Source organism: Dryobates pubescens, chromosome 9 (assembly GCF_014839835.1).
Source record: "Dryobates pubescens isolate bDryPub1 chromosome 9, bDryPub1.pri, whole genome shotgun sequence".
Lineage (NCBI taxonomy): Eukaryota > Metazoa > Chordata > Aves > Piciformes > Picidae > Dryobates > Dryobates pubescens.
In genome coordinates, this window is record NC_071620.1 from 16,461,125 (window position 1) to 16,475,010 (window position 13,886).

Sequence of the window (13,886 nt, forward strand, 5' to 3'; positions counted from 1 at the left end):
GAGTACTGCACCTAGGTCTGGAGCCCTCAGTATAGGAAGGACGTGGACCTGATGGAGCAGGTCCAGAGGAGGGCCACAAAAATAATCAGGGGGTTGAAGCACTTCTGCTGTGAGGGCAGGCTGAGGGAGCTGGGGTTGTTCAGCCTGGAGAAGAGAAGGCCCCAGGGAGGCCTAATAGCGGCCTTCCCGTACCTGAAGGGGGCCTACAAGAAGGATGGAGAGAGACTCTTTACAAAGGCCTGTAGTGACAGGGCAAGGGACAATGCCTTCAAAATAGAAAAGAGCAGATTTAGATTGGATGTTAGGAACAGGTTCTTTACTATCAGGGTGGTGGAACACTGGAACAGGTTGCCCAGGGAGGTGTTTGGGACCCCATCCCTGGAGATATTCAAGGTGAGGCTTGATGGGGCTCTGGGCAGCCTGATCTAGCTGAGGATGTCCCTGCTGACTGCAAAGGGGGTTGGACTAGATGACCTTTGGAGGTCCCTTTCAGCCCAGACCATTCTATGACTCTATGAAATCACAATGGGGCTACAAGCCTGATGACAGCACAGTTGGAAAAGTGGAGTCACTGGAAGCTTGGAAGTGTAGGCAAAAGTGAAGGTATGAGCAGAGAAGCTGGTGAATCAGTTTTTTCCTCCAGCTGTGCTTTCTGAAACTTCAAGCAGCAGGGTATTTAGCAGCCTTTACAGTCACAAGGCTATCAAGAGTAACTTGGCTAATGATGGTATTTTGAAAATAAGTTAGCCATTAACATTGTTTAGGTACCTATTAACTACCTCCATTATCATATCATAACACACCAGTATGGGCACATCAAATGGAAAGTAGCACATGACTTTTTTGTTTTCCAATTGAGCCTTTGCATGGCATGCAACTAGGAGAAAAAAAAGGAAGGAAGAATCTCATTTAGAATAGAATAGAATAGAATAGAATAGAATAGAATAGAATAGAATAGAATAGACCAGGCTTTCAGATCATCGTGTCCAACCCATTTTCCAACACCATCTAATCAACTAAACCATAGCACCAAGCACCCCATCAAGTCCCCTCCTAAACACCTCTTGTACTTAATTGGAACTTGTGAGTTTATGTTGTCATAGAGATCAGACTGAAATATATCCAGGCAGACTGAAAGAATGTCTTTACATCAGGAAGGACAGAACTGAAAGACAACATGATTTAAAAGAAAAGTAAGAAGATGCCAGATTGGGAGCTTTATCTGTATTCTACCAAAAACCTTAATTGCAAGGCAAACTGTGGATAATGAAATTATGGGTGAATTTTTGATTGCAGTGAAAGTCCATACTCATCAAAGACAAAGGCAATTATAAAAACATACAGTCTTAATTAGTTTGGAAGGAATATTAATCTTGACGCCTTAAGGTGTAGTATCAATGTCTAAAAATTTTTAAGATGAGTCAAATCTGCAGCAGCAGATTAAAAGCTGTCTGCCTCATGGACACTTCTTGTATTTGATGCTGGTCTGTATCACATGGTGTCTTTCACCACCAGTTGTGGAGTTTATTACCCACCACTCACTCATGAATGCCTAGCTCTGCTGTAGGTTGATATTTACTGGTATCACTCACAGATTCACACAGTGGTTGAGGCTGAAATGACCTCTACAGTCAGCTGGTCCAGCCTCCCTGCTTAGGCAGGGCCATTCAAAGCCAGTTTCTCAGCACCATGTCCAGGTGGCTTCTTAGTATCTCCAAGGATGGAGAATCCACAACCTCCTTGGGACAACCTGTGACAGTGCTTGGTCACTCTCAGTCAAAAAGTGTTCCAGATATTCAGAAAGAACCTCCTGTGCTTCAGGGTGTGCCCACTGCCTCTGCTTCTGTCACTGGGCACCAAGGGAAAGAGACTGGCTCCATCCTCTTCGCATTCTTCCTTCAGCTATTTACAGACATTGATGAGATCTCCCTGAGCCTTCTCTTCTCCAGGCTAAACAGATCTGGGTTGCTCAGACTTTCTTCACAGGAGAGATGCTCCAGTCCCTTCATGTTTGTGACCCCTCACTGGACTCTCTTCAGTATGCCCATGTCTCTCTTGTACTGCGGAGCCCAGACACTGGACACAATACTCAAGATGTGGCATTACAGGACAGAGTAGAGGGGTAGGAGAACCTTCCCCAACCTGCAAGCATTATTTCTCCCAGTGCAGTTCAGGAAACTGCAAGGTTTCTTTGTGACAAGGGCACATTGCTGGTTCACTCAGCCATTAAGTGCTCATGGAGCATTAACTCCAGCAGAAGGAAAGCCTGAGCAGTAACAGGGAGCTGAAGGAGGATGAGGGCAGATAACCCCTCAATAAAGCAGGTTCCCAGTGTGGATGGCAGACCAGGTGGATCCCCAGTCTGATTCAGAGCAGCAATTTCTGCATTCCTGTGCTCATGTTGTCTCTCCCTGTCTCTCAGTGACACCTGAATGCCTCTTCTGAGCAATGTGGGTGACCTTTTCAGGTACTTCACATCAGGAACATTTGCTCATGGATATCACTTACTTGTACCTACAGTTCTGTCTATGGCTAGGTGACAGGAAAGATGATCTCTATGACTTTTGGATGATCCTGATGAAGATAATTTTTTTGTTATACATGAGGTCCATTTTTATCAGATATTCAAATGATCTTTCTCCTCACCATACACACATGCATTTTCCCCACCTTATTGACCATTTTTCCCGACACATAAACAAAAATAAAAGGGAGAGGTCCTCCTCTTGTGGAGTTTTGCCACTGCAATTTTAAAAGCTCACTGCTTGAGATGAGAAACAAGCTGCACTCCATTTTTGTCACCAGCTGTTAATGCTTAAACAGCAAGGTAGAGAGTTTGGAAGTCTTGGCCCAACAAAAGACCACTTCTGGGTGGCAGCAGATGGTACTCAGGGTGGATCTGCAGCAAGGGCACCTTTCACAGAGCCTGAGGAGCATAGAGATGCTGCCAGCAATATCTCCCCAGTAAACGTGGTGGAACACATCACCTCGCAGAAAGATGCAAAGTTAGATCACATTAGTTAACTGAACTTCAACCCCACCTTTGAAGCTGCTATACCGCAGAAGTATGTGATTTTTACTATTGTTTATCTCTCTCTCTCTCTATCACTACTGCAATGGTACTGTCGCACCTTTCTCAACTCTGCCTGGAGTCCTGTCCTATGCATCCACTACACTAAACATTCCATTCTCTTTAAGACCAGAATTAGGATCTCCTTGTCTGCAAGTAGGTTTTATTGCTGACCTTTCATACAAAGGGAATCAGACTGGAAATAAAAACCACACGGCATCAAGTACGTGACAAAGTGCCCAAACCATTTCATGAGACATCTATTGAGATGACCTGAGCAGCTCACTCATTGCTTCATCATTTCTGATGAATGCACTCACCCACAGGCAGGCCAGTAAAACCCTTTCTAAAGCTGCACTCCATTTGTTACATGACAGTGATGCTCACATGATAGACTGGAGAGCACGTAACAACTCAGCATACGTATTAGCAACAAAACACATTACAGCTCTACAGGCCTATCCATCCTGCCTCCTGATCTATCTGTCCGGAAATCCTGTAGCTTTCAAAATCCTGGCAAGTTTTAAAGTGCCAAATTGAAAACAGCATTACAGCAGTATTTTGGTTTTTTCCCTCTTTCACAGGTTATTTCTCTCCTAAACCTGTCCTAGGCTACAGCATAAGGAAGATCAGATTTGGTCCACTCCCAGCAAATGAATTTCTACAGTTAAAAATTATTCCTAACAGCAATGTTAGCTCTTTAAGAAGCTACTGAGTGAAAAATATTAACTTCATACATCTGGGAAACAGATGCCCAGATGCTATCCAGTGGTCCTAGAAGGAATCCAAGACCTTATAGCAGCCCTCTAGTACCTGAAGGAGGCCTACAAGAAAGATGGGAAGGGACTTTTGACAAGGGCTTGTAGTGATAGGACGAGAGGGAATGGACTGAAGCTTGAGAATGGCAGATTTAGATTGGATATTAGGAAGAAAATCTTTACAGTGAGGGTTCCCCAGGGAGGGTGTGGAGGTTGTGGAAGCTGCCTCCCTGGAGGTGTTTAAGGCTATGTTGGATGAGGCCCTGAGCATCCTGGTCTGGTAGAAGGTGTCCCTGTTCATGGAAGGGGGATTGCAACTAGATGATCTTTAAGATCTCTTCCAACCAAAACCATTCTATGAATCTATGGATTTCAAAGTCATTTTTATACATAGGAAAGTTATTTTAGAGGATTTTTCCCCCTTTCACTTTGATCTCACATCCTTAACTGTGTCTAGGTGTGAGGGATTCTAAAGGAGGATCTCCAAATAAAGGTGTCAGATTTTGAAATAAACTGACAGTTTAAAATTCCTGGCATCTTTATTGTCACAAACACAATACTACAGTATAAGCTTGTTTGTTGTTTGTGGTGGGTTTTGTTGTGCGGTGGGTTTTTTTTTTTAATTAGAGCTGATTTATGTAATTTCTTTGTTTTTTTTTCCTCCCCAGTTATCTGCCAATGCAATCACCACAAATGTCCTTATTGAAGTATTCTTTCCCTCCCTAATATTTTTATGACAACAATAAAAGGAACTGATTGACTTGACTTGTATTTAACCATGCTTCTCAAGAATTAAGATTTATGTATTTTCAAGAGAGAAGAGGATATAAACAAAACCACAGCTTTTACTGGCACAAACTTACTGTGAGCATATGATCCCTGTTTGCCTGAAGTATAAACTGTAGAGGTCATCTTTAAATGGTGTAACAAGATTTACAGCATTCGCTTTGTCTTGGCTTCATACTTATTTTTTTTCATTTGTCTGCTGCATTATTTTCAACATTAAATACATTCCAAATCATAACACAGTTGGATGAAAGCTATAAGCAAGAATCAAGCACATCATAAAATCAAAGTATTTGGATTCCAGAAGCTGCTTGTGAGGTTATTTTCTTGGGCACTTTTTGTATGCCCACTGAGGGACTGACCCAGAGTAAAATGAAAGCAAAAGATAAAGATTCTGGCCTTGGTTAGGTGCAGCAATAAAAGTCTTACTGAACTCAGTAGGGCCAAAATTCCATCTGCAAGGATTACTTCCTTTGACCTAAATGTGCTTTGAATCAATCCCTAATAGCCTTTGAGAGGCAAATGGCTTCTTTCATTTGGGATTAACTCAGTGTGTGCTCTATGCTGTGATCAGATGTTGTCGGGTTTTCATGTCCAGTTACAAGGTGATTAAATAATTTGCAAATTCAAAACACTACTTTTAACAATCATTTGAAATGTTGATAAAACTCAGTGTTTGACACTGACAACAGATGACTTACTAACAGACATGACTTACTGCTGCTCCTTGTGGTCAAAATGGTCAAGAATTACTGGAACATTAATTCCTTTCTGAGCAGAAAGAAGAACTCTAAATATCTTTCATATATTTGAGCCTCAACATAGACTTTTCAATAGCTGTTAGTTGAGATGTTTCTAGCACGGGTCCCTCAGTGTATCAGACCTTTAAGGGGCAGTTGTCAAAAGCTGAGATGTGACATTAATGATGTCAAGGTTCAAGAGATGTATTTAGCACAGAGATACTGTATCCTGACTGCTCTCTCTACCACTGGATGTATATGAATCGTAACATAAGCACTTCAGAAAATGAGTGGCTCTTCAGCTATGCTGACACAGTCAGAATTATACTTGTATGACACTGCTTGAGTTTAAAAATTGATTTCATTTTGAGTAGAACTGGAGGAAAAATAGAGGAAGAATTTGACCTCATGCAACACAAAAATATTTCTGAAGGATTCTCCTCTTTGGATGTATGCTGCTCAGACAGGAAGGAAAGACAGCATCAGACCCTTATGTCTCTGATTTGGTTTGCATATTCCACCATCAGCTTAAGGATAAAAGCTCTCTTGTGCTGCACTGAGGCTCATCTGCCTCTTTAATGAGCTGATTCAGCTCATTAACCTGACAAGGAATGACTCCTCTTTTTTTGTTTTGCTTCGTATTTGCTGTATTTGTTTCCTAGAACCAGAGGAAGAAAAACAGTGAGAGCATGTGTGTATGGGTGGAACAGCTCTGCCTCTTTCAGCTGCAAAATTTTTAGATCAGCCTGTAAAATCTTATCCTGCTTTTCAAAGGTACTGTAGCTCTTGACTTACAAAAGAAAATCCTTCAGGGATTTTTTTAAAGTTATGGAAGTGTTGTTACTTGAGAAGTTGGCTTTGATGAAGAAACCAGCTTCAGGAAGCATGTTTCCCCTCCTGCCCTTCCCCTCACCGACCAGCTTTCCAATGTAACCAAGACCTGCACCAGGGTAATACAGTTGCTTATGGAACTATTCTGCAGGTCAGGTCACTGAAACTACCTTTACTAAAAATCGACCTCAAATTATTCTTCAGCCAGACCATTTAACTGCAGTGGTTCAGAAGATGGCCTTCCAGTCATCAGGAAGAGCCAAGCAGGCAGTGGAAATAAGCATACCAACCAACAGGCAGAAATTTTCCTTTAAGTTGGCTCTGCTGTGCAGCTGTGCGACAGACAAAGAAGCCAATCACACATCAAAGGTAAGGGAAGCTGCTGACTGAGGACAAAATATAGGCAAAAGAAATCTCAGACAATTTTCACACAAAGATAAGGCATGAGAAGGAGATGAGGAAACAAAATGAGATGAGGAACAACAGGCAAAGCTCTGAAGCTTCACAACATCCCTGGAACACCAGAGAAGAAACACTTCCAAGAAAAACTTCTGCTTTATTCCCGAATAGACTAGTCACAATTGATAAAAAGAGACCTGTAAATGGTGATAAGGTCAAAAGAAAAAACCTTTAGCTGCAGAACTGCTCTCCCTGAACACTACAGATCATTTCCCCTAGCATCTTGACATTCACTACTGGCTGGGCACAGAACTGATTTTGTAAGCCTAATTCACACAGTAATGAGCTCAAAAGCAGAAAACCTTCTCAGACTGCTTACCTCTTTTGCACTTTTGATTTTGGCCAGGAAAGTGTACAGCTCCATGGTTTCAGCAAACAGAGCCCGACATACTGCTTGGTAGTGGTTCGGCGCCTCCGACCGGGTTGGCAGGTGGGCAGCACACAGCTAGAGAGAAGAACAAAGAGCAATATCAAAACAATGCCCAACCACTTTTGCTACTGCTGCAGAGCATGAGGTGACATGAAAGCAAATGAAAAAGAATATTTAGGGAACAAATATCCACTTGAGTTTAGGCAGAGATTGGGGTGTGTTTTCTAAACCTTTTGCTGTCATTTATAAGGAGTTCTATATAGGTAGTAAAAGGATTGGTTGACCACATCCTGGAAACCTCTGCAAATGAAAACATTGCCTTTTCATAGAATCACAAAGGTTGGAAAAGACCTCCAGGATTATTGAGTCCAAACATTAACCCATCATTGCCAAGCCCACCACTAAACCATGCCCCTAAACAACACATCTACATGCTTTTTTAACACTTCCAGACACAGTGACTCCACCACTTCTCTGAGCAGCCTGTTTCAGGGCTTAATCACTCCTTCAGTGAATAATTTTTTTCCTAATGTAGAGTCTAAATGTCCCCTGGTGCAACTTGAAGGCATTTCCTCTCATCTGGTCACTTGTTACGTGGGAGAAGACACTGATGCCCACCTTGCTCCAACTTTCAGGTGGCTGTAGAGAGTGAGAAGGTCTCCCCTCAGCTTGTTTTTCTCCAGGCTAAGCAACCCCAGTTCCCTCAGCTGCTCCTCACAACTCAGTTTCTAGACCCTTCACCACCTTTGTTGCCCTTCTTTGCACATACTCCAGCACCTCCAATGCCCAAAATATTTTTAATTTAACAAACAAATAAAACAATGACAAAAAAAAGGATGATGTAACTGTGAAGGGGAAAAAACGCAGCCTTGCAGGATAGAATTTTTGGAAAACATACTTAATTTAAACCAGCTTCAACATCAAGTTTGTTTAGGTCCCTAAGAATGTGGAAGAGTAATGCAACCATACCAGTTTATGAAAGGCTGGAAGGTGAAGCAAGGAAAGAAGTGCAATCATCACGCTGAAATTCTGTATTTCAAGCAGTACAAAGAGTTTAAAAGTCAAGGAAGCACAGGCTTCACCTCAGACATTCATGAATATTTCCAAACACAGACAGAGCTGATGTTTGAAGCCTGCAAACCTCTGAAAGCCTTCTCAAATCAGTAAGAATCACTCACAGCTATGGTTAAGCATTTGGTCCAGCATTGCTTTTAGAGTAAAACATGCAGCTCCCATTTTCAGCAAGAGAAATTCCATTGAAACCAGACTTTATATTTCCAACAAAGAAGCTGAATGGTATGAGCAACATCCAGCTTCTACTACTGCAGAATAGCTCAGCATTGACACTAATAGTTACAGTATCTTTTTCCACTAAGTTAAAACCATGGCCATTAAGTATTCTTCAGAGACATCTTGGCTGGAAGGGGACAGAACAAAATTACATCTCTAATTTTTTCCCTAAACAGTTTTAAATTAAAAAAACCACCAAAGCTGAAACTAGAGCACCCATATCATGAATCATACTGCTGTAGATGTTAAAAATAACCCAAAAACTTAACGAAGCCCTTAACATCTGTCTTGTCACCACGGTTTTATTATAGCTGGTTTATTGTGTATATGGTTGTATTTATAGGTATAGAGTGAAAACTAAGAAGTCCAGCACCTGAAAGGAGCCTACAAGAAAGCCAGGAAGAGACTTGTTACAAAAGCTTGTAGCAGTAAGACAAGAGGGAATGGATTGAAGCTTGAGGAAGGCAAATTTAGACTGGATTTTAGAAAGAAACTCCTTACAGTGAGGGTGATGAGACACTAGAACAGGTTGCCCAGGGAGGCTGTGGATGCCCCCTCCCTGGAGGCCTTGAGCAATCTAGTGTCTCTGCCGATGGCAGTGGGGTTGAAAATGGATGAGGTCTCATCCAACCCTTCAAGGTCCTTTCCAACCCAAACCATTCCATGCATCTATTAGCCAGATGAAACCTGAGAGAGTAGGTGGCTACAGTCAGATCTCAGAACTAAAGCCTGAGACAGAAGCCTTTTTAGAAAGGCCCTTAATTAGCCTAGTGGCATATTGGTCTAAATCTCTCCTGTTATTACAGTGAACACTGTGGTTACAATGGCCACAATGCAAGTACAGCTTGAGATGCTTTTGCATATCGCTTTCAGTGTGATTTAAACCCAGACTGCCACTGCAAGGTGTGGTGCCATGGCCTTCAGGTGTCCATACACACTGACGCCATTTTGCTGACATCAGGGTTTGTGCCCTAACTCCAAGAGGAATACTCAGCCAGGCAAAAGTAAACAACGCACAGGAAGCAGAGCAAGTGACAGTGCTCCTCCATGGCATGGACACACCCATAGAGGTACAGGCAAAACAGAGCAAGGGGAACATGCTGCCCAAGTGGGTAAAGGGAGGAAGGGTTGAGCCACTATCTTTTGGTGGTGGTCAGGTTTAGATTGGCTCAGTCTCACTGCCAAGTTCTTTTCTAATGCCATAGGCTCCTTGATAGCTTTTATGTTCTCCAATTAGTGCAACAATAGAGAGCTCAGTGGTCCCATTTGCTCAATTTCTTAGATTCATTTTTACAAGCATAATTTGGACTCTTGCAGGATCATGTTCTACTTCTTGTACCCTTACACCTTTCTGCTTCTAGTGGTAAAAAAAGAATATATATAAAGAAGGGTTACATACATGAGAGTATATTTTCCTTCCTTCCTTCCATATAGGGAATGCAAAGCAGACATATCCACAGAACTGCCCTTGATCTGTCCCCCTTTCAAATTCTATACTGCTTTATGATAATGGCTAAAATTCTCTTACACTCTTCAGATTTATTTCTGGAAAAGCACAAAGTTGACAGTGAAAAAAAATTTCCCCCTTCCTTTTTTTCTTCCTTTTTCTTTCCTTCTCACCACCCTCTCCCTTTTATTTTTGTTTCTCTTTCCTTTTTTCCCTATCTCCTTTGTAAGTAAAGAGAGAAACTCCAAACCAGATGCACCTCAAATGTGTGCGACAGTGATGATGCACACCACACAGACAGAAGCTATTAAATCTTTCTTTTGTCTTCACGAAAAAGATTAGTTAAAGAAATAAATTCTGTGTTCCTTGCTCTCAATAACTAATCAAGTTCTTACCTGCCTTACTATGCTTTCAGTAAGCTATTTCTGGTTATTAATTATAGTGCAGATAAAAAGGGTTTCATTCTAAAATACAGCTCTTACAGGAATAACAATGACTATATGAATAACAACAGCAATTTCAGAAAGGTCATAAAATGTTGTAAGTCTTCATAGCTGAGAATAAAACCTTATTATTATAGAGACGGCACACAGGGTTTTGAGATTTCCCCCCCCTCTTTATTTAGAAACATATTAATTAGACACAATTTGCATCAAATATTGAGAAACTTAATGAAATGCAGCAGTAGCAAGTTCAAGCAGGGGATGGATATAAGCTTAATTCTATTACTGAACACAAAGCCAAGCAAAAAAGAGATTAACTGGCTGCTCCTGAACTTAGTTGCAAAAGCAACCACATAAAAAGTTAACCTTTTGGTTTGTAAACATTAGGCTGCAGATATTAAAAGAGGGCCAGCAGCTAACTTTCATGTTCTGAAAAATCAAACCCTGGGTGAGCTTTTATTATGTGAAGATGCATTACATATAAAAACTCTTTGTGGTGGCATTAAGTCAAGTGCCTTTGCATACATTTATGGACTGGGGAAAGTAAGTCTGCAGAAAAATGAAAATGCAAATAGGACAGACTGATTTGTTTTTTTTTTTTTACTTTTTTTTTTCTCTCTGGGGCCCCCAACACAAGAAGGAGATGGACCTGCTGGCGTGGGTCCAGAGGATGACCATGAAGATGATCAGAGGGCTGGGACACTTCTCCTGTGAGGACAGGCTGAAGGAGTTGGGGCTGTTCAGCCTGGAGAAGGCTACTTTTCAGTATCTGAAGGGGATCTACAGGAAGGCTGAGGAAGAACTGTTTAGAAGAGCTTGTGGTGACAAGATGAGGGGCAATGGTTTTAAACTGGAGCAGGGCAGATTTAGGTTGGACATAAGGAGGAAGCTCTTTACAATGAGGGTGGTGAAATACTGGAACAGGTTGTCCAAGGATGTGGTTGAAGCCCCATCCCTAGAGACATTCAAGAACAAATTTGATGTGGTCCTGAGCAACCTAATCTAGTTGGAGATGTCCAACTGCAGGGGGGTTGGACAAAGTGACCTTTGAGGGTCCCCTCCAACATGATGCATTCTGTGATTCTATGGTTTACTGTAATGTATTATACTTGCATGTTGTTCAGAGTGCCTGACAAGCTAGAACTTCTAGCATGAGCTCAGCATATTTATCCACTTTAAAAACTAATTTAAAATCACATCTCATTTTATGACAGCATTTGAAAAGTTATGTTAATTGTAACACACCACAAGAATCACATTCTGAATGTTTTAATAACTGAGATAAGAAAGGACAGGCACCTAACAAAGTCCTCCTTCCCCCTCTTACCATGATGAAGCAGGCATGGTGCAAGAAGGATCAAGATCAGGTCTGTTGTTTTTTTTCCCCAGTCATTCAGAGTGCACTCAGGAAAGGAAGTTCCTCTGTATGCTGCTTATTGCAACACTTGTCTTTTCATCCCTCCTCTTACAACTATCCTTAGAAGAACAAATGTGAACAGTGCCCAGAGCTTAGTACAAGGGCTGGTTGTTCTGTTTCCAAAACGTCTCAAGAAGTATGGCTGAAAATAAATGAAGTGGTTCTTGCAAACTGGTGAAATATCAAAAATATTATCAACTACTGAAACATTAATCAGCTCCATCTGTGTCTCCATTTGCAGTCATTGCAAAGAGCTGGGATCTAGCTAAATTTTCTTTTCTAACTAAGTCTATCCAAAACCCAGCTTGACCCAATGCATTCAGTCTTTGCTTAGATCGCTAAGAAGATTAAAGACGCTTTCCATCCACATTCAGGGTTCACGAAGAAAAAAGGCATTATGTAAATAACACAGCCTTGCCAGCTCCTCTGTCCAAATTCATCCTCAACTGACTAGGAGACAGAGTACACCAAGCCAAATCAGTGTTAACAGAAATCAGCATTTAACCATCCAAAGAGATCTAACAGCATTTATTGCATCTGTTTAAATACATTCCATCAAAGGCTCCATAAAAAAATACAAGTGATTCACCCACAAAAATTCAGACAAGGTTGGGAAAACCTTTTTGGCTAGGTATATACTGGAAGTTTCATGAAAGCACCTGGCCTGCTAGAATTAAGACTTTAAAAGACAAGAAGAGTTTCCACTTGCAATCATCTTGGGCAGAGAGCCTGTGAGGATGCTCCAGAGAGAAGAAAAGTTCTTTCTCCCATGAGCCACAAAGACAAGCTATGCAAAAATATACTCTAGCAGCCTGCAAACACCTGGTTAAGTGTCCTAAGAGCCTTGGAGTTATTAACACAGCCTTAAAAGATGTGCTTTTTTCTTAAGCAACATGAAGAAATTACTTTAACCAACAGATCACCAAGCCTGCAACTGTACTAGGTATCTGCCTCAGCCTTTGCAGTATGGTAATGAGACAGGTTTGAAAAATCAAAGAGCTTGGGATGCCTTTCCAAGTCAAGGTTATTTGTTGAAAGATTTTCTCTCTCTCTCTTTTTATTTTTCCTCTCCTCTTTTCTCTTTTCTTCTTCTTTTCTTTTTTTTTTTAAATAACCTTTTATTCTTACCAATATAAAAACCAAGGAGCCATCTGCCTGATCAGAAACAACACACAGCATCTATGTATTTGTAAGACTCAACAGAGCATTTTCTGAAATGCTTCTTTTGCTTTATTATCCAGAACAAAGTTTTTAGAGGTTCAAGGAGTGTTTTGACAGGAGTTTGTAAGATGTTTCTGTCTGCTGGGATCATCCCTTTGCACACAGGAATTCGGCACTATGCAAGTTTTGAGGTGACATCTGGAGCCAGCTCACCTCCTCCCTACCAGTTCACAGCTCCTCTTTCAAACTTTTCAGGCAGAGATTTGCCCCTGGCTCCAACATTTGTAACTGCAGTGAGCCAAGCACTCACCAGTCCCTGATACAGGACGTTAGGGGTACAATTGTGAGGTAAGACAAAAGGGATGGGAGCAGCGATAGCTATTAAACTACAGAACAAATTCACAGAAAGTACAGAAATTACTCACAGAAAGTTGCTCTTCTCAAAGATACCTGAAGAAGGTTTGTAACTTTTTTTTTTAATTGGTATTTTAATTTTGCAAGTAGCGTGGAATGTCCAAGTGCTTGATGTATGAGCTCCTCAGTAATTTCACCCACCTCAAGGAAAAGGTAGTTTTTGTGGAAATTAACAGATGGGCAGAGTCCAATGGCATGGGATTTCACACATCTAAGTGCCAGGTTCTACACACTGGTCACAACAACCCCAAGCAGGGCTACAGGCTGGGGTCAGAGTGGCTGGAGAGCGGCCAGGCAGAAAGGGACCTGGGGGTACTGGTTGACAGTAGGCTGAACATGAGGCAGCAGTGTGCCCAGGTGGCCACGAAGGCCAATGGCATCCTGACCTGTATCAGGAACAGTGTGGCCAGCAGGAGCAAGGAAGTCATTTTGCCCCTGTACTCAGCACTGCTGTGTCCAGTTCTGTGTCCAGTGTGAGTCCTGTGTCCAGTTCTGGGGCCCTCAGTTTAGGAAAGATGTTGACTTGCTGAAATGTGTCCAAAGAAGGGCAACAAAGCTGGGGAGGGGTTTGGAGCACAAGCCCTATGAGGAGAGGCTGAGGGAGCTGGGGTTGCTTAGCCTGGAGAAGAGTTGTCAGAGGAGACCTTATTGCTGCTTACAACTACCTGAAGGGAGGTTGCAGCCAGGTGGCAGTTGGTCT

At 41.8% G+C, this 13,886-nt stretch overlaps 1 protein-coding gene across 5 annotated transcripts in view; it reads right to left on the minus strand.

Moving 5' to 3' along the window:
- SPIRE1 (spire type actin nucleation factor 1) overlaps nucleotides 1-13,886 on the minus strand; it is a 142,157-nt gene that overhangs the window by 41,680 nt on the left and 86,591 nt on the right. For all 5 annotated transcript variants that reach the window (XM_054164237.1, XM_054164236.1, XM_054164238.1 and 2 more), the window contains exon 3: nucleotides 6,964-7,089. In XM_054164237.1, coding sequence (XP_054020212.1) covers nucleotides 6,964-7,089 — 126 coding nt within the window. The remainder of the gene's footprint in view (nucleotides 1-6,963; nucleotides 7,090-13,886) is intronic.